The 21,251-nt window shown below is 44.1% G+C and overlaps 1 protein-coding gene and 1 long non-coding RNA gene across 5 annotated transcripts in view; one reads left to right on the forward strand and one right to left on the reverse strand.

Moving 5' to 3' along the window:
* Positions 1-1,645: 1,645 nt before the first annotated feature.
* Positions 1,646-21,251, reverse strand: part of LOC130290466 (uncharacterized) — a 56,854-nt gene continuing 37,248 nt past the window's right edge. The window contains exon 3 of the long non-coding RNA XR_008847610.1: positions 1,646-2,440. This is a non-coding gene — a long non-coding RNA (uncharacterized LOC130290466). The remainder of the gene's footprint in view (positions 2,441-21,251) is intronic.
* Positions 3,430-21,251, forward strand: part of LOC130290462 (uncharacterized) — a 29,304-nt gene continuing 11,482 nt past the window's right edge. For 2 of the 4 annotated variants that reach the window (XM_056538125.1, XM_056538124.1), the window contains exon 1: positions 3,430-3,677. Coding sequence is in view for 1 of the 4 variants with exons in the window: in XM_056538124.1 (XP_056394099.1) it covers positions 3,666-3,677 (12 nt within the window). In the remaining 3 variants the exon portion in view is untranslated. Of the gene's footprint in view, positions 3,678-12,346; positions 12,633-21,251 lie in introns of those variants that run through there. The other 2 variants (XM_056538126.1, XM_056538128.1) reach the window with 1 other exon arrangement.

Genomic DNA, 21,251 nt, shown 5'->3' on the forward strand with positions numbered 1-21,251 from the left:
ATTCCAGCTTTCCCTAAATTCATGTATACGTGTGTGTGGGGGTTGTTATTGCTGGGGTTCTAAGGGGGAGGGACCTGGTATTGGAACATCTGGCATTTGCCAGACTTCCCAGTTGGCCAGTCAGGCCCTGGTTCTGTTATTATGAACTACATTAATTGAGAACTAAATCCTCTTTTTCTTGTGTGTTTGTACCTGTTTGTATTGCTATGTGCTTTATTTTAGTTTATTGGGGTCGTTATAGATTGTTATTGAGCAAGGTCCAGAATTAAATGAAATCAATGACCTGTGGCTTCATCACATCTCCTTATGGCTGTACCATGCACATTTCCTTATAAGTAAAGAATGTGCAACAATAAAAGTGACACCAATGCTGGGGACTGATGTGGCTTCCTCTCTATATATTATCGGACTTACCCCAAGACTAAGCACCACTGTGCCAGCCAAAAATAACATATTTCATTCCCCTTTGGGCATCAGTCACTCCTCTGGCTAAATAGTGTACTCCTTGGTGGCTGTCTGGGCCAATCCCGTAGCAGTTCTCAATTGCCATGAATGGTGATAGGGCAGGTCCATGTGGTGCTAGAGCTGATGAATTTTGATAGCACCCACAAAATCTACGATGGCATCTTCGACCTGGGATATCACTGGGCCGAGATTCCATAGTGTGAACGTACCCTTACCAGTATCATCAACCATCACAGGAAATGAACACAACTAAAATAATCATACACCAGCTACTACTCTATGGGGGGGGTTTATCAAAGGATTTAGACTGTTTTTTCTCAAAGGATTTACACAGTTTTTTCCCATTTAAAATTGTCGCAGTCTAAATACGTGCAACTTTTTTGTGACTTTTTCTTTAGAGGATTTTTATTACGTGATACATTCTAGGCTATTTTAGATGGAAAAATGCATTGGTGCTGAATTTATCAATTGCGACTTTGCAAAAGTTTGCATCTGGTGAAAATACGCTGAAATGTCAGATCATGCTGAAGCAGGTTTAAATACAGTCTAAACCGTAGATCCCGAAGTCTGTGCGCAGAATTTATCAAGTGCCGTGCGACTTTTGATAAATTAGGCGCACAATAGACCGGCCTAACACTCTGTAGTTTGGTCTATATTGATGCAGGAAATAGACAACTTTGATAAATCCCCCCCTATGATTGATGCCTGATATTGCAATGATTTCACATCAATACAGTCTTGGGTTATTAGCACTTTTTTGAGTGTAAAATGTCCATTAAACCTATATTTTACATTTATTTAAAAAATGGCCATTTTTAAGCATTTAAATGCATTGAAGTTTATTTTAAAAAGTCTGTCAGTTTAAAGGGGTACTCTGGCGCTATGACATCTTATCCCCTATCCAAAGGATAGGGGATAAGATGCCTGTTCGCGGGGGTCCCGCCTCTGGGGACCCCGTGATCTTTCACGCAGCACCCCGTTACCATCAGCCCCCATCACAATACTCCGGCCCCTTGATTAGTAGTCATCAGACCCGGAGCAAACACGCTCCGGGGGCTGATGGTAGCGGGGTACTGCGTGAAAGATCTCGGGGGTCCCCAGCGGCGGGACCCCCCGATCAGGCATCTTATCCCCTATCCTTTGGATATGGGATAAGATGTCTTAGCGTCGGAGTACCCCTTTAAATTTAGCTCAATTTAACATTCTTAATGACAAAAAGTCAAATCTTTTAGAAGTTTTAAAACTTTTTTAGGCAGTTTATGGCTCAAAGGCTCATAAATGGTTTACAAATGGCATAATAGTATTTGATGCAGCCAAAAAATAGAAGAAGGAAAAAGGTTAAAAAATAAAATTCTAAAATGAGAAAAAAAAAATGCTCTAAAATGTTCCAAATGCCAGAAAATAATCGAAAAGCATGAGACTAATTTTTCCTGTTAAAACAGACTGATTTCTTTTTTACTGTCAAAATACAGTGTCAGCACACAGCCTTAGGCCTCTTTCACACTATGAAATAGTTCTGTTTAGGAACTTCCCTCACCAGTTCCGTCACTATATCGGCGAAACCCGGCCATTACAAAACCCCTGACGGCCGTGACTAAATCGCATTGCAGCCTATGGGGTTTTGTAACTGCCCGTTGCACCCGTATATGCCCGTAATTCATTACGGGCGTTATACAGTGACGGGACATCGTGGCGGAAAAATTACTGCATGCAGTAAGCTGTCCAGGAAGCCGGTCAGTTCTTTCTGGTGGACCTGAGGAAGGTACAAGCTAGTACCCAAAAACGTTGTCCTTCGGTTTTGTATAAATGAAATCGACCGGTCCTGCATATTTTTTGTGGTAGTCATACTTGATGCAGATAATCAGCAGCCCCTCCATGGCCATCCTCTTGTCTCCTTTCCTCCATTGGCTTGTCTATCCACTTCTGAGTGTTGTCAGATTAAGTCCAAGTGCAGCAGACTACCATAGAGTCGTGCCTATTCATAACACAAATCAAGAAGGTTAGTAGACACCCAAGGCGTGCTGTTCAGGTCTCTTACGTCTGTGTATACTACAGAAGGGAGCGTCCCTGATTTTCTCTTTTTGTTTCCACTTCCTTCTTATCCACATATATATATGTTCACGTACATGTTCCTGAACTAGGGCAACCATAATGGAAGCAACCATTGTTTACACCAGTCAACCTTCAGCACTACACTTCCCTTGATGCTTTGGCAACATTTTAGCTGTAAGAGTATCATGGGAGATGGAGTCCAAAACATCTACAATGCCTAAGGTTGCCTGTGCCTGGTTTACACTGAGAACTGAAATGTTGTGCAAAATGGTTTATATAAAAGTGTAATGTCTTTTCTAACTAAACATTTTGATATTAATTTTGATCCCTTCAAATGGGTACAACGGCCCTAAGACATCTTATCCCCTATCCAAAGGATAGGAGATAAGATGCCTCCTCTCAGGCGTCCCACCACTGGGGACCCCCCAATCTTTCATGCAGCACCCTGCTGAGGAGTATCGTGATGTCACGCTCCGCCCCCTCAATGCAAGCCTATGGGAGGGGGCGTGGCGGCTATAGCCGCCACGCCCCCTCCCATAGGCTTGCATTGAGGCGGCGGAGCGTGACGCCACACGGGCAGAGCCGTGACATCACGATACTTCGGCCCTCTGATCGTGATTCATCAGACCCGGAGCGATGTTCGCTCCGGAGGCTGATGATAGCGGGGTGCTGCATGAAAGATTGTGGGGATCCCCAGCGGCGGGACCCCCATGATCAGGCATCTTATCCCCTATCCTTTGGATAGGGGATAAGTTGTCTTAGGGTCAGAGTACCCCTTTATGTTGGGTAATATTTTCTTAGCCAGGAGGAGATTTAAAAAAAAAAAAAAAAAAAAAGGAGTTGTTGATGTGAAAGCACGCTGCTGACTGTATCACACACACTACATGCTGCATCATAGAAGCTGCTGCTACAGTAACATCCACACTGCCCGAGATAGAGGTGGATGGAAACATCTCACAAGAAACAAGAAGAAGGAAGAAGAGTTCTCCCTGGAGTATTCATAAAGAAAAATTGAAAAACGAGCAAAACTTTTTGGATGTTCTACATGAGATGCATCTTAGTCTGGAGTTAACTATTAACCAGAAAACCAAATCAACCATTAATGCGTTTGAGACGTATTACCACGTTAGTCTTGGATCTGGCTGCTGATGGCACATAAGGTAAGGGGCAACCTTCATTTGTCCTGACCAGACATTATTGTTTCTAGCAAATGACCCATGCCACCGGTGTCCATGCCTGCTTTTTGCTATCATGGCTATGATTTATCACAATGTATTTCTCTTTGCTACCGAATACATGTATTATCTAATGGGAATAGCTTTGATAACATTTTTGGTGAAAGAACAAATTTTTTTTCCCATTGGTCTCTATTATTTTGCTCAGCTTCTCTTTTGCAGGCTGCCCTGTCCGGTTCATAGTAAAATCCATCAGAGGAGCTGCCTGGCGCATTGGTCTTCACCTCCTCTCTCATTTTTCCTGAATCACCTTCTTAGCTGATTCATGGTAGAGCTGACACTTCATCTGGTCAATATCTATTTAGAATGCTGTTCAGGAGAGGAAAGATGAGGACTGGAGACTGACCCTTCAGGCAGCAACTTTGATGGAGACAGAATCATTTTTTTTACTCTTCTATTCTTGCGGTTTAGAACAAAGACTTCAATGCAGAACATTAAAGGGGTAGTCCAGTGGTGAAAAACGTATCCCCTATCCTAAGGATAGGGGATAAGTTTGAGATCGCGGGGGGGTCCGACCGCTGGGGCTCCTGCGATCTCTCTGTACGGGGGCCAGGCTCTCCGGCCAGATAGCGGGTGTCGACCCCCGCACGAAGCGGCGGTCGACACGCCCCCTCAATACATCTCTATGGCAGAGCCGGAGATTGCAGAAGGCAGCGCTTCGGCTCTGCCATAGAGTTGTATTGAGGGGGCATGTTGGCCGCCGCTTCGTGTGGAGGTCGACACGCCCCCTTCCCGCGGGCTGTCGGGGCCCCGTACAGGAGATCGTGTGGGGGCCCCAGCGGTCGGACCCCCGCGATCTCAAACTTATCCCCTATCCTTAGGATAGGGGATAAGTTGTTCACCACTGGGTTCACCACTGGACTACTCCTTTAACAGCTAAAGTGAATAAAGTCTGTAGAATTCTTCTTCAGCCAAAGATAGATTTAGACATAGACAGACTGTCTAACATCTCCAATAGCCATGGTACTTGTGTGAATGGGGCCTTACACTTTACTGCGTGTGAATTACCAACAAAAAAACTAATGTGTGTCTATATACAAATAAAAATAGCAGCAGTGTGGCCTTGTGTTGTGAAAGTTAAGATTACAGTGGAAACCTCCTCATAGTGCATTTGTTTATCAGCTGAACAATGTTTGCAGAATACTAAAATATATTTGCATTTCACAAAACTACTTTTTTTATCATGTTGTCCTGCATGGAAGATTGTGACTCAATACAGTCCTATGGATTGCAACTATTGACACTTGTCCAAGTCGGTATAGCTCTGACCTTTAATGGGGGGGGGGGGGGGGGGGGGGTGAGAGAAAAACATCTGCCAAATGTAGAAAGCTGCAGGAGCCCCTATACAAGAGCGGGAGACCAGCCCTGACATAAACAACACAGCATTGAATACACAGCAGAAGCTTGGTGGGTAACAAGTAAAGGAGAAAGGGTACATGGTATGGGGTACGATTTGCAAGACCAAAACAATGACTTACTAGAGGAAAGAAGAAAAGAACATCCAAATCGATGCAAGGGTCTCTGACCCATAAAGATCCTTTAACATAGACAGATAATTATTTTTACAAACTTTGTTTAGATAAAAGACGACTTAGGGGAGACCTAATAACTATGAATAAATATATCAGGGGACAGTACAGAGATCTCTCATGACCTATTTATACCCAGGACTGTATCTATAACAAGGGGGCATCCTCTACGTCTAGAGGAAAGAAGGTTTATACACCAGCACAGACGGGGGTTCTTTACTGTAAGAGCAGTGAAACTATCTTCCAGAGGAGGGTGGTCATGGGGAACTTAATAAAAGAGATCAGGAAGGGGCCTGGGTACATTTTTGGAGAGTAATAACATTACAGGTTATGGATACTAGATTTATAGGGACAGAATATTCATCCAGGAATGAATTCTGATGCCATATTGTAGTCAGTAAATAATTTTTTCCCCTAGTATGGGGCAATTGACATCAGCCTCGTAAGGGTTTTTTTTCTTCCCTCCTACCTCTGGATCTACACAGTTAGTACACAACAGGGCTATAGCTTGAACTTGATGAACTCTGGGGGGTTTCAACCTTATGAAATATATTATGTAGAAAGGCGATCAGCAATTGCTTAAAAGACCCTTGCATGCCAATGCATTTTACATACGGGGGGGGGGGGGGGGGGGGAATTAGTGGTAAACAATATTCAGCTGAACAAACATACGACTGTTTGTATCAATATTTCTCCATTAATGGGTGGTCATTTTTAGACAACTTCTATCCTTGTGCACTTTTATACCTACTTACTTGGATAGGATGCCCCATTTTATTGGACTCACCACTTGGATGTATTAGGGTGCCTTTTCATGTTGTGGCTGCAATGTGGAAACAACACGTTTCACCAGAAATTGTTATTGGCATTTATATATGCAGAACACAGTGTTCACCAGAGCCTTGTGCAAGTGATTAAACCATCTGCAGGATATTGCTTTAAAACGGTTAAAGGGGTTCTCCGGTGCTTACACATCCCCTATCCAAAGGATAGGGGATAAGATGCCTGATCGCGGGAGTCCCGCAGCTGGGGACGCCCGTGATCATGCACGCGGCACCCCGTTTGTTATCAGTCCCCGGAGCGTGTTCGCTCCGGGTCTGATTACGGGCGACCACCGGGCCGGTGGCGTGTGACGTCACGCCTCCGCCCCGTGTGATGTCACGCTCCGCCCCTCAATGCAAGCCTACGGGAGGGGGCGTGATAGCTAGTTACAAATGGGGTGCCACGTGCATGATCACGGGCGTCCCAGCGGCGGGACTCCTGCGATCAGGCATCTTATCCCCTATCCTTTGGATAGGGGATAAGATGTGTAAGCATCAGAGAACCCCTTTAACAGCAAACACTGAAACACATACAATGTTTTATCATGTTTATGGAGTTAATAGAGACTGCAATGAAAAACGTCCTGGCAGAGAATTATAGCTTTCAAGTAGCAGCATCTCAAAGCAAAATGTGTATATGTATATATATATATATATATATATATATCTTAGGCTTGCACGATATATTGCAATCAAATTGTGATAATTGCAGATGGTGATATGTTGATATTGGCCTTGGGAAAATAATGCGATTATTACCTGCAGCCACGAGTTCACCAGCTCTGGCGGCAGCTTGTCCGATGGCTCTTGTGACAAAAGTGGTGGCAGGGGCTGCTGCTCCGACATCAGCTGATTGCCAGCGTGTGCGGAAGGTGTGTTACCCCAGTAGTAAGGTGATTACATGAGGAGCAGGGTTGTTACAGTGTGTCACCCCAGTAGTAAGGAGATTACATGAGGAGGTGGTTTGTCACAGTGTGTCACCCCAGTAGGAAGGAGATTACATGAGGAGGAGGTTTGTTACAGTGTGTCACCCCAGTAGGAAGGAGATTACATGAGGAGGAGGTATGTTACTGTGTGTCACCCCAGTAGTAAGAGATTACATGTGTGGTGAGGGCAGATGGTATTACTCTAGAGGCAGATGGCATTAACCCCTTGTATTCGTGACACCAGGGCGTGGTTAACCTCTACACCACCCGAGGTATGGCCGCTGGATCCTGGGCTAGGCACGGGGCAAATAATGAACAACGGCAGCTTTACTGAGCCAGACAGATGAAATAGTCTTCACAGCTCAGTTAGACCCAAGGAGGTGACCAGTGACTTCAGAGACTTGCGGGCTCGCAGGGACTTGTAGTGCACATGGACAGAATGCTGCAGACCCACGCTGAATTTAGACTGACTTGACTAGGACTGACTAGACTTCACCCCTTGTGTAGCTTACCAGGCCATTGACGTTCACCTGTTGGGCACTTGGTGATGGAAGCGTGGCTGCGTGACTAGGCCTTGGGTCTCCTCAGAACACCAGACACTCTCAGGTCTTGACTTCACTGCACTCAGCACAGAACTTGATTGACTAGCTAGCTCCTCCCAGATTTTATAAGGGGGACATTGTGGTGGGGTCCTATAGGTCACCCACAAGTCATCTGGTCACTGACACCTTCCCTGGTTACAAGACATGGTAACAAGATTTAAAGGTATATACATTATAAACACACTTTCATGGATAACATATAGCACTGATTAACCATTTAACATACTCAATAGAAGGTTGGACTCAGGGGACACTGCAATAGAGTCTGCCACACAGGACAGCAAGGGTACAGGGGTACAACTCCTGTACTGGGCCACCACACATGACTAGGAGGTTTGTTACAGTGTGTCACCCCAGTATTAAGGAGGGGCATATCAAAGGGCAGAGCCAATGGACTTTCGACCTAAGGTGGCAAAAATTCTTGCACCAGCCCTGCAGAAGGGACATTGGAAAGGAACATTGAAGCTCAAATAGGCTGGTGAGGAAGAAGAATGCGGATATAAGGCAGTTTTCAGGGGGAAATCACATGAGGTGTGTACAATTGTAGAGAGAAAGCAGAGCACTCAAAGAAAACTGCAGAGGCTGTAGAAAAAAACTGAGCAAAATGTAAAAAAAAAGGCAGTCCCCCGCCGTCCATACTTTGGGTCCCGGAGGAAGATGCCTAAGCCTGCCCCCTGTGGTTTGCATATTCATGTTCTTTATATGCCATCACCAGAGCGCAGCACTCTGTCTGCAGAGCGCATGCGCTTGAAGAGTTTACGTAGTGTCCCTGGAGAGCGTTCTGTGCAGTGTAACTGCGCATGTGCCGGGCCCTCGCTACTCCTGACTTCCGTAGCGAGGGCCTGGTGCATGCGCAGTTACACTGCGCAGAGCGCTTTCCGGGGACACACAGTTCTCACATCATCAGGACGTAAAAGCTATATAAAATCTTTAAGCGCATGCGCACTGCACTCCTGTGATGGCATGTAAAGAACATGAATATGCAAACCACAGGGGGCGGGCTTAGGCCCCTTCCTCCGGGATCCAAAGAAACATGGACGCCGGGGGGCTGCCTTCAAAGCACGAGTACCGAGAGGACAAAAATAACTTTATCGGGGGGTTACTCAGTGGCCACGGCACACAGTAAAGTAAGTGACCCCTCGTTGGACTCCAGTTCACCCCCACTATCAACCAGTATATTGGGTTTAGTGTGGGTGAACAGGAGTCTAACGAGGGGTAACTTAAAGGTGAACTCCGGAATATAAAAATTGTCACCCATACTGCCAGCAGTAAAAAAAATAAAGATGTTCATACCTTCCTCCGCTCCCCCGGGGCCTCCGGTAACCGGCTCCGGTCTCCGCCACGATCCACTTCTTGTTTGCCGGTAGTCGGATGAATCATACTGTGCTCAGCCAATCACCAGCCGCAGCGAAGTCAGACTCGGCCGGCGATAGGCTGAGCGGCAGTGTGAGAACGCTTCTGGACACAAAATTCTTCACTACACCGGCACCTGCGTCCGGGACCGAAAACGTCACACTGCCGCTCAGCCTATCGCCGGCCAAGTTGGGACTTCGCTGCGGCCGGTGATTGGCTGAGCGCAGTATGATTCATCCGACCGCCGGCAACCAGGAAGTGGATCGTGGCGGAGACCGGAGCCGGTTACCGGAGGCCCCGGGGGAGCGGAGGAAGGTATGTACATCTTTATTTTTTTACTGCCGGCACTATGGGGGACAATTTTTATGTTCTGGAATTCTCCTTTAAATATGTCCAGTCGGTCCCGAGATATGTCTACAGAAGATCCTGAATTCAGTAAATGGTGCCCAGGGGACAGGGCTTCGTGGGGGAGGGGCTTCATGACTCCACTCCACTAGGATTTGGAGTCACGGACAATGAATATGTAAATTGAGCCAGCAAAGCCCCGCCCCCTGTGCGTGATTCACTGAATTCAGCAGAAGAACTTCTAGGGTACATATCTCAGGATCTACTGGACATATTTAAGTAAGTGACCCCTCGTTGCATTCCTGTTTACCCACACTATAACCCAGTTATGGTTTAGTGTGGGTGAACAGGATGACTGTTTTCCTTTAAAAAAATAGATTGGGTGGTAATTGGGTTTAAAAAAGCGCATGGGCCCAGCCTACTAAGAAGCTGCGGCTCTGAGGGCCACATAACCCTGCAGATTACAATAACATCATCATACACTTGCCTTACTGATAATTCCATTTCCTAATTTAATGTCAGAACTTAATTGGATTAGCTGTGTGGTTTATTAAGTAGACCATAGGCTCTTGGCTGTTTCCCAAACCAGACACCATCTTCCTCACCTTCATGCCCGATCTACAGTCAGAACCAATTATTTCTGCTATTTCTGCCCTCAGTTGTCCAACAGACTACACACTGATGTTCCGTATACTTTTTGTGAAATACAAGTACAGTGATCCCTCAACTTACAATGGCCTCAACATACAATAGTTTCAACATACAATGGTCTTTTCTGGACCATTGTAAGTTGAAACCAGACTCAACATATAATGCTGCGGACAGTCCAAATCTGTGACACATGTCAATGGCTGGAAGAACTGACCAATCAGAATGGGCATTTTACTGGTAAAACACCTGTATTACTGAAGTGTATGCACTGACTGATGTCTGATAGCGCCCCCTACAGTACAGGGAGGTATTACATGTTCTGCACACTTTACCTGTACCAGGGTTAGCTGCTCCTTTGGACACCAGGTGATGGCGGCTCCATGTTATTTTTTTTTTTTAGGACATTGCGTGTTCTGTACAGGACCCTGAAGAAGATTCTGTCCTCTACATAGACCAGTGTTTCCCAACCAGGGTGCCTCCAGATGTTGCAAAACTACAACTCCCAGCAGGCCCGGACAGCCTTTGGCTGTCCGGGCATGCTGGGAGTTGTAGTTTTGCAACAGCTGGAGGCTCCCTGCTTGGGAAACACTGACATAGACAGTGATTTACAGCTCCCAGCAGATCTTTATTACTTTTATATGTAAGGACTTGCTTTATCTATATTAGTCATCTACTTATTTTTTTCCTATTTTTTGGATGACATTTTGGGGCTTCAGAACCAATTACCAGGTTTCCATAGAGTTCTGGTCTCAACATACAATGGTTTCAACATACAATGGTCGTCCCAGAACCAATTAATATTGTAATTTGAGGGAGCACTGTATTAACTTAAACTGACGTTTTAGCAAAACGTTCATTTTCTGTGACTACAAATGTAGATGTTCTCTTCCTTTTCCTCCTCGGTCTATGTAGCCATAACCGCACAAATAAAGGCAGACCCCAGACCAGAATGCTAAATTGAGAAAAGATACCAGACCATAAACAGGCTAGGGCAGTGGAAGGGTTAATGTCCTAATCTCTAGTGGTCTAGTGCACTGGAGGGGTTAATGTTCTTATTCTTGGTGATCGAGGGCAGTGGAAGAGTTAATGTCTTAATTTCTGGTGGGTCTATGGCTCTGGAGGGGTTAATGTCCAATTCCTAGTGGTCTATGTCAGTGGAAGAGTTAATGTGCTTAATCCTGGTGGTCTAGGGAAGTGGAGGGGTTAATGTCCAAATTTCTAGTGGTCTAGGGCAGTGAAAGAGTTAATGTCTTAATTCATGGGGGTTTATGTAACACGATGGGGTAATGTCCACATTCCTAGTGGTCTAGGCCAGTGGAAGAGTTAATGTCCTTAATCCTGGTGGTCTTGGGAAATGAAGGGGTTAATGTCCAAATTTTTACCGGTCTAGGGCAGTTGAAGAGTTTACGTCTTAATTCCTGATGTTCTAGGACAGTGGAAGAGTTTTTGTCTTAGTTTCTGATTTTCTGGAGCACTGGAGGGGTTAATGTCCAGTTCCTAGTTGTCTAGGGCAATGGAAGAATGAATGTCCTAATTCCTGGTGGTCTAGGGAAGTGGAGGGGTTAATGTCCAAATTCCTAGTGGTCTAGGGCAGTGAAAGAGTTAATGTCTTAATTCATGGGGGGGGTTTATGGCTCTGGATGGGTTAATGTCCACATTCCTAGTGGTCTGGGCCAGTGGAAGAGTTAATGTCCTTGATCCTGGTGGTCTTGGGAAATGAAGGGGTTAATGTCCAAATTTGTACCGGTCTAGGACAGTGGAAGAGTTAATGTCTTAATTTCTGGGGGTCTAGGGCAGTGGAAGAGTTAATGACCTAATAACCTGTAGCCTAGGGCAGTAAAAGAGTTAATCCCTGATTGTCTAGGGCAGTGTTTCCCAACCAGGGCGCCTCCAGACGTTGCAAAACTACAACTCCCAGCAGGCCCGGACAGCCTTTGGCTGTCCGGGCCTGCTGGGAGTTGTAGTTTTGCAACATCTGGAAGCACCTTGAATGGGAAACACTGGTCTAGGTCAGTTCGAGAGTTAATGACCTAATAACCTGTAGTCTAGGGCAGTAGAAGAGTTAATCCCTGATGGTCTAGGGCAGTGTTTCCCAACAAGGGTGCCTCCAGATGTTGCAAAACTACAACTCCCAGCAGGCCCGGACAGCCTTTGGCTGTCCGGGCATGCTGGGAGTTGTAGTTTTGCAACATCTGGAGGCACCTTGGATGGGAAACACTGGTCTAGGGCAGAATTAATGACCTAATAACCTGTAGTCTGGGGCAGTAGAAGAGTTAATCCCTGATGGTGTAGGGCAGTGGGAGAGTTAAAGTCCTAATCTCTGGTTGTCCATTGTGGGGGAAGATATCAGAATATGCATTGAAAAAAAGGAACATGTGAACAGTGCAGAGAAAATGAGCTGAATTGGTTTCTAACCACACCCCACAAATATGAAGACAGCGAGCTTCAGTCAGGATGGTTGTTCTTCTGGCTGGAGTACGGTGGGATGAGGAGACAGCGTGAGGATTTTCTTTAATATATTGATCTATAAACACACACAAGAACATGATCTGTATTATCAGAGACACAGATCTAATGTGTGTATGAAAGTTCTAAAAAAAGAACAACGAAAAGCTACAAAGAGCGCAATAGAAGAGCGTACAGTCTGCTGGAGGTGAGCACGCTCTTCTTATTCTCTACTGTATTTTTGCAGGTGCAGAACTCTCATACTCGATGGACTAGGGCAGTGTTTAGAGATGAGCGGACTTACAGTAAATTCGATTCGTCACGAACTTCTCGGCTCGGCAGTTGATGACTTATCCTGCATAAATTAGTTCAGCTTTCCGGTGCTCCCGTGGGCTGGAAAAGGTGGATACATTCCTAGGAAAGAGTCTCCTAGGACTGTATCCACCTTTTCCAGCCCACGGGAGCGCCTGAAAACTGAACTAATTTATGCAGGATAAGTCATCAACTGCCAAGCCGAGAAGTTCGTGACGAATCGAATTTACTGTAAGTTCACTCATCTCTAGCAGTGTTTCCCAACCAGGCTGTTGCAAAATTACAACTCAGAATGCCCAGACAGCCGTTTTGCAACAGGTGGAGGCACACTAATTGGGAAACACTGAACTATGGGGACTTTTTTGTATCTGTAAACTCATTGCTTATCATTTTATTACTCCCGAAATACTATATCAGAATCGCGTTACTTTGGCACTAATAATTGTTCCTAATCAGCTGCTGTATGCTCCAGAGGAAGTTGTGTAGTTCTTTCCAGTCTGTCCACAGTGCTTTTGCTGACACTTCTGTCCATCTCAGGAACTGTCCAGAGCAGGAGAGGTTTCTATGGGGATTTGCTCCTACTCTGGACAGTTCCTGAAATGGACAGAGGTGTCAGCAGAGAGCACTGTGGTCAGACTGGAAAGAACTACACAACTTCCTCTGGAGCATACAGCAGCTGATAAGTACTGGAAGGATTAAGCTTTTTATATAGACATAATTTACAAATCTGTTTAACTTTCTGGCACCAGTTGATTTAAAAAATATTGTTTTTCACCGGAGTACCCCTTTAACCTGTTCCTGATACAGCAATATTTTGCAATGACAAATTATTATTTTTTTCCATCCCTGCCTTCCAGCTGTTTTATTTTTTCATCCACTAAAACCGTTATAGTTTTTTATGGTAGCCTATATTTTCTATTATTGTTTACTGTTATTAATTATATATTAAGAAGATATTTATTATATATTTACTATAAATTATTAAATTATCCATGGGGAAAAATAGGAAACACAATAATTTTATTCTTTTGTGAGTCTTTGTGTGGTGTAAAAAAGTTTTTTTGACACCTTATAACTTTTTAATTTTTCTGTCTTCGATGCTGTGGGAGGGATTTTTTATTTTATTTTGCAGGGGGAGCTATAGTTTTCATTGATACTATTTTGGGGTAGGTGCGACTGTATCATGCAGGATAAGTATTGTTATATTTTATTAGTTCGGACTTGATGTGGCAATAATGAAAGGGTAAATGTCTGAATTCCTGGTGATCTAGGGCAATGGAAGTGTTAATGTCCAAAACCCTGGTTGAATAGGGTGGTGGAGGGGTTATTGTTCAAATCCCCAGTGGTTTAGAGTTGTGGAAGGGTAAATGTCTGAATCCCTGGTGTCCTGGGACAGGGAAATGGTTAATGTCTAAATTTCTGGTGGTCTAGGGCAGTGGAAGGATTAATGTCAAAATCCCTGGGAGTCTAGTGTAGTGGAAGGATTAATGTCCAAATCTCTGGTGATCTAGGCCAATGGTAGGGTTAATGTTCAAATTCCTGGTGGTCTAGGGCAGTAGAAGGATTAATGTTCAAATTTCTGGAGGTCTAGGGCAGTGGAAGTGTTAATGACCAAATTGATAGTGGTGTAGGGCAGTGGAAGGGTTAACATTCAAATTCCTGGTGGTCTAGGGCAGTGGAAGGGTTAATGTCCAAATTCCTGGTTGTCTAGGGCAGTGGAAGTTTTAATGTCCATATTCCTGGTGGTCTAGGGCAGTTGAAGTGTTAATGTCCATATTCCTGGTGGTCTAGATACCAAGTGGTTCATGGCATGTCAAAGATCCCAAGTACGTTTTGGTGGTAATGGCTGATGGTTTTGTCTGGACGGAGGGCTTCTCACAAGTGACATTGAGATGCTATATACCTCCATGCCGCACAATTTGGTGCTGGAAAGTGTTGTGTGGGTCATGAAAAAATTCTCCTACTACAATGAGACCCTACAGGATTGTATTATTTCTGCATTGGATTTTTTGCTGAGGCATCATTTTGTTCTTTTTCATTATCAATACTATCTGCAGCAGTCGGGAGTACTATGGGGGAGAGAATCTCCCGGCCAGTCCATTTGTTTTATGGGGGAACATTTCCATGTTTTTTCTGATACCAATCCTTTTGTGCAGTATATGGCATGGTATGGCCTCTACATAGATGATATCACGATTATATGGGCGTCCGATGTGATGGTCATACTGGGCTACATCCAGCACTTAAACAATAACAACTGCGGTTTTCCTTTTACCTATACTTACCATCAATCTGGGACTTCCTTGTTTGGATCTCATGCCTTTTGGGGATTGCACCTTAGTAACAGTTCACACATCTACTTATTCATAGAATAGTGGGGAGACCTGTGGGCTTGAAAGGGTCAATAAACCTCCTAGGGGTGGGGATTGGCATAGAGCTTTACTTGAGTCCTATTGGATTCTTATACTAGACACCATTTAGCCACATTGGTTGAATGAAAACTGACAAGAGGATCACCCACAGTAAGCTGAATATATAGGCCTATAGTGTGGGTGACCCCCAAACAAGGTATTAATCACTAGATCATTAGAATATGCTAATTTAGAGAAACTGTCAATGGGGGCGTTTGCATTGCTCTTTTAGTAACAATTGGTGTGCTGTCCCACCTGTCCCTTCATTATTTTTTGTTCCTTCTTCTGGTGGCGCATCATCATCTCTATTGCTGCTGTATATGCGATTGTGCAGCTGAATCGTTTGGCTTTGGGGAGCAACGTCGCCAGAAGAAGGAGTAAATAGTAAAGAAGGGGCTGATGGGACGGGCAAGGAATAGCACGATCATCCCTAATAGAGCAATGTGAACGCCCCCATTGCTAGTTTCTCTAAATGAGCTTTTTTGTTTACTTTTCCTCATAACTTGGATTCTACTGATTGATACCTTGTTTGGCAGTCACCCCACACTTTAGGCCTATATGACTCTCTTGTCAGTTTCCCTTTAAATTACAGACTTAATCCGAATGCACATTATTCATTTTAGTTGCAAATATCTGTCTGTAGCATGCATGTACTATTTACATATCATTTACTATATGGACATGTGCATTTTTTTAGCTCTTTGTGTGACATGTTGTTTTACATTTTCATATGACTTTTTAATAATGCAACAGGTGTCCTGGGTGGTATTTTATATCTTAAAACCACCCACTTTTCAGTGTTCTATAGAGCATAACTAAGGGAAAATAGCCAGAAACGTGTAGAGTGTTCATTCTTTTCCATATCGTGCTTCTTTGCTTGACACCTGTGGCTGTATGGTGTTTTATTCACTTCAGTAAAAGTGCTGGGATCCTTTCCTATTTATCTTGACGTTGGAGTTTTGTTTTGCCATGCACAGTGGACAGGTGAGCTGATTGCCTCTCTGAACTAGGGCAGTGGAAGGGTTAATGTCTAAAATCCTGGTGGTCTAGAGCAGTTGAAGGGTAAATGTCCAAATATCTGGTGGTCTAGGGCAGTGGAAGGGTAAATGTCCAAATATCTGGTGGTCTAGAGTAGTGATAGGGTTAATGTCCAAATCCCCAGTGATCTAGAGATGTGGAAGGGTTAATGTCAGAATCCCTGGTGGTGTAGGGTAGTGATTTTTTTTTTTTTTTTTGCAGGTTATGCTATAGTTTTTATTGATACTATTTTGGGGTAGATGTGACTGTGATGGATAAATAATGTCATTTTACAGAAGTTCAGACATTTACCAATTCTGTTTATTTCTTCTTTAGTTTAATAATATTGTAAATAAGAGTGTATTTATGTATTTATTTATTAACATTTTATATATAACATTTTTAAACTTTTGCTAAACTTTTCTTTTACTTTATTTTTATGTTTTTGAATTTTCGAGGGGTTTAACTGATCACATTAAGGAAGGTGGTGGTGGTGGGAGGTTTTCAGGTGACAAAGACCCCCCCCCCCCCCATCTAATCACCTAGATGCCGCAATTGCTATTGACCACAGCATCTAGGGGGTTAAACAACCATGATCATTATACATCTTGGTAAGTTTACTGTCAGCCACAAAAATGCAGCCCCTTCAAATTCTTGGTTAAAGTGTAATTATCTGTGATAATCGAGCACCCGCCAACAACACAATAACTACAGAATGACTGTAGCAGCCGGTTACCAATTTTAGAATTGGTGAAAAGTAATATGATCCCACGCCCCTGCACCCCTGGCGGCCGGCCCGTCCTGCCTCTCCTCCTTGTCACACTGCTTCCTTGTGACTTCTATTACTGTATTTATAGTGTCACAATATCAAGTGTATTTGATTTAGGGATAACCTGTCTGTATCTGGTGAGGAGACTTCGGAGTCTGTTAGAGCTGGGAGGACATAAAATTACTTTCTGAAGCTTCTGAAAGGGGTTCAAGTGAAAGGCTGCAATACCTGACACAGCCCATGCACAAGAGTGGCACTGTTTCTTTAAGAAAAAACAAACACTTTTACTAACTCTTGACAACCCAATGGCCTTGATTTAGTAAGAGTGTTGTGCAGTTTTCTTTGTGGGTTTTACTTCCCTACAATTTTTTCCACAGTATTTACTAATGTTTCCCTACATTTTACACTTTTGCTCCATTTTGCTTTTTTTTTTTTTTATACCTGCTTTGATCTGTCAGGTTTTCCTCTACTCAAATACACTACATTTTCTGTGAAAACCTTAGTAAATAAGTTGGGTTTTTGTGAAAATGTTGGGGGCATGCCCCCATTTTTGGCTGCCACGCCTACTTTCCTAGGCAGCCACGCCCCTTTTTCAGGTTTTCTCAGTAAAATGGAGAGCTAGTCAGGTTTTTTCAATTCTGGCGCAAATTCTGGCAAACATTCCGGCGCAATGCAACAGAACCTGGTGCACACAACACTACAAAACAATAGTAAATCAGGGCCAATGTGCGTTATTCAATTGTCCTCACTGTGTATGTTTCTATAGAGGATTACTGAAAATTACTGAAAAGGATTACAAGGTCCTCGTAGGAAAACCATCCACATCCAGTGATCTCCTCCTACATATGATGTCCTCAACATGCAATCTGTTTAACTTACACTGACTTCTCATGGCCCATCATAACTTACAATGATTCTGTTAATGAGCAGTGTCCGCCGCCCCATTGGGTCATCCCAGTAGGAGGTGGCTGCAGTGAGTAGTCCCGTTGGTGTTTGGCTGTAGTCAGAAATTCAGCCAGGTACCAGTGGGGAGTCTGCAGCAATGTATTGAGGCTGCAATATATATATATAAAACCCAGGTGTGTGTGTATATATATATGTGTGTGTGTGTGTATGTATATATGTATGTGTGTATGTATATATGTATGTATGTTCCAGCATCACGTCCAAACGCTAAAGATATTAACATGAAACTTGGCCACATGTTACTTATATGTCAACAACAAACATAGGATATGTGTATGATGGAGATGTATGAGTGTATGATGAAAGTGTGTATGTATGATAGATTTTTCTGTGTGCTGGATGTGTGTATATCTGCGTTTCCCAACCAGGGTGCCTCCAGCTGTTGCAAGACTGCAACTCACAGCATGCCCGGACAGCCTTTGGCATGCTGGTAGTTGTAGTTTTGCAACAGCTGGAGGCACCCTGGTTGGGAAACACTGATATACACACATCGGCCCAGATTTATCAAACTTTGTGAGGGAAAAACTGGAGAGATTTTTCCCCAGCAACCAATCACAGCTCAGCTAACGAGCTCTGGTAAAGTGAAAGCTGAGCTGTGATTGGCTGCTGTGGAAAAATCACTCCAGGTTTTTCCCTCACAACATTTGATAAATCTGGGCCATCCAGCATAAAGACACAGACAAATCTATCATACATACACACTTTCATCATACACACTCCCCCCCCCTGCTCCTCCCACTCCCACTGTCACCCTCGCACACAATCCTCGCTCTCCCCAGCCCCCACAACACCCAAACCCCACTTACCCCCCCTGCACCCCATCGTCAGATGTGTATGTATGATATATGTGTATATGGATGTGTATATGGATGATATATGTGTATATGTATGATAAATGTGTGATCTATCCAACACACATCTGTGGTGGCCCAGTACAGAAGTGACCCTTCTGTACAATCTATGGTCCTTTTCAGGTGGACTCAGTCCTAGTCCCCTGGCTCCACACTCCACAGGTCTCTGGTTATGCGATTGTTCCTTCAAATGGTTAATGTATTTTATCTAGATGTATATGCCTTTAAGTCCTGTTGTTAAGATGTGTAAACAAGCAAGTGACCAGGTGACTTGAAGGTGACCCATAGGACTCCCCCAAAAGTCCTCTTATATAAACTAAGGCAGGAGTTTGCTAGCTCTCTTGAGTTCCAGTCTATGCTGAGTACAGAACAGTCAAGACCTGAGAGTGTCTGGTGTCCTGAAGAGACCTAAGGCCTAACCACGCAGCCTAACCACGCACCAACCAAGTGCCCCACAAGTCAATGTCAAATCCTGGTAAGCAACCACAGGGGTGAAGTCTAGTCAGTCATAGTCAAGTAGGTCAATTCTGCTAAAGTCAGCATGGGTCTGCATAACCCAGTCCAAGTCCACTACAAGTCACTGGTCATCTCCTTGATCCTAACTGAGCTCTAAAGACTATTCCATCTGTCTGCCTCAGTAAAACTGCCCTTGTTCGTACTTGGCACTGGAGTCATTATTTGCCCCGCTGGGGCCATACCTCGGGTGGTGCAGAGGTTAACCATGCCCTGGCGTCACGAATACAAGGGGTTAATGCCATCTGCTCCTAGGGTTATAACATCTGCCCTTCATCACACCCTCACCACACATCTGTCATACATACGCCAGTCATAGTCACATCTATCATACATACGCCAGTCATAGTCACATCTATCATACATACGCCAGTCATAGTCACATCTATCATACATACGCCAGTCATAGTCACATCTATCATACATACGCCAGTCATAGTCACATCTATCATACATACACCAGTCATAGTCACATCTGTCATACATACGCCAGTCATAGTCACATCTATCATACATACATACATATACTGTACATCAATGCGATGGGGTGGGGACCAGGCGGTGATTGGGTATGGGTAGGCTTAGGGCAGCAGAAACCTAAGAATCACAACTAATGGGTTGGGGAATATTGGCTGCACAACTATAACTCCTGTCATGTTCTGACAGCCTTCTGGAGCAGGACTTTGGGGGATGGAGGAGCCTGGAGAGGACTTAGGGGTCTGGAGAGGGGAGCAGCGGAGCCTGGAGAGGACTTTGGCGTTGGGGGGTGGGGGGCTTGGAACAGAGGAACTGTTGAGGAAGACTTAGAGGTCTGGGGGGACAGAGGATCCTGGAGGAGGAGAACACGGGTTTGGAGGAGGACAGTGCATGGGTGGGATTCAGCTGAAGAAGATACAGTGTTTTACAATATTATTCTTACGGACACAGTGGGGGAGATTTATCAATCAGCCTGAAACCCGAATTGTCTGTTTTTTCCCATAACAACCACTCACAGCAAAGGATTCATATCTTAACCAGCTCTGGTAAAGTGAAAGTTGAGCTGTGATTGGTTGTTATGGAAACAGACAGATAATTAGGGTTTCAGGCTGATTGATAAATATGGACCAGTGTGTGGCAGGGCTATATTTAGAGGGTACAGTGTGTGACGGTATTATATTTAGAGGTTACAGTGTGTGTCAGTATTATATTCAGAGGGTACAGTGTATGGCAGGGCTATATTTAGAGGGTACAGTGTGTGGCGGTATTATATTTAGAGGGTATAGTGTGTGTCAGTATTATATTCAGTGGGTACATTGTGTGGCAGTATTATATTTAGATGGTGCAGTGTGTGGCACTATTATATTTAGATTGTACCGTGTGTGGCAGTATTATATTTAGAGGGTACAGTGTGTGTCAGTATTTTATTTAGTGGGTACAGTGTGTGTCAGTATTATATTTAGTGGGTACAGTGTGTGGCAGTGTTATATTTAGAGGGTACAGTATGTGCCAGTATTATATTTAGTGGGTACAGTGTGTGTCAGTATTATATTTAGAGGGTACAGTGTGTGGCAGTATTATATTTAGTGGGTACAGTGTGTGTCAGTATTATATTTAGTGGGTACAGTGTGTGGCAGTGTTATATTTAGAGGGTACAGTATGTGCCAGTATTATATTTAGTGGGTACAGTGTGTGTCAGTATTATATTTAGAGGGTACCGTGTGTGGCAGTATTATATTTAGTGGGTACAGTGTGTGGCAGTATTATATTTAGAGGGTACAGTGTGTGGCAGTATTATATTCAGTGGGTACAGTGTGTGGCAGTATTATATTTAGAGGGTACAGTGTGTGGCAGTATTATATTCAGTGGGTACAGTGTGTGGCAGTATTATATTTAGTTGGAAGCACAATTGACTGGTTTGTTCATACAGAGGATGAGGATCAACTGACAAATTAACCCCTTGGAGACGGAGGGTTTTTCCGTTTTTGCACTTTCGTTTTTTCCTCCTTACC

The sequence above is a fragment of the Hyla sarda genome, chromosome 9, assembly GCF_029499605.1.
Source record: "Hyla sarda isolate aHylSar1 chromosome 9, aHylSar1.hap1, whole genome shotgun sequence".
Taxonomy (NCBI): domain Eukaryota; kingdom Metazoa; phylum Chordata; class Amphibia; order Anura; family Hylidae; genus Hyla; species Hyla sarda.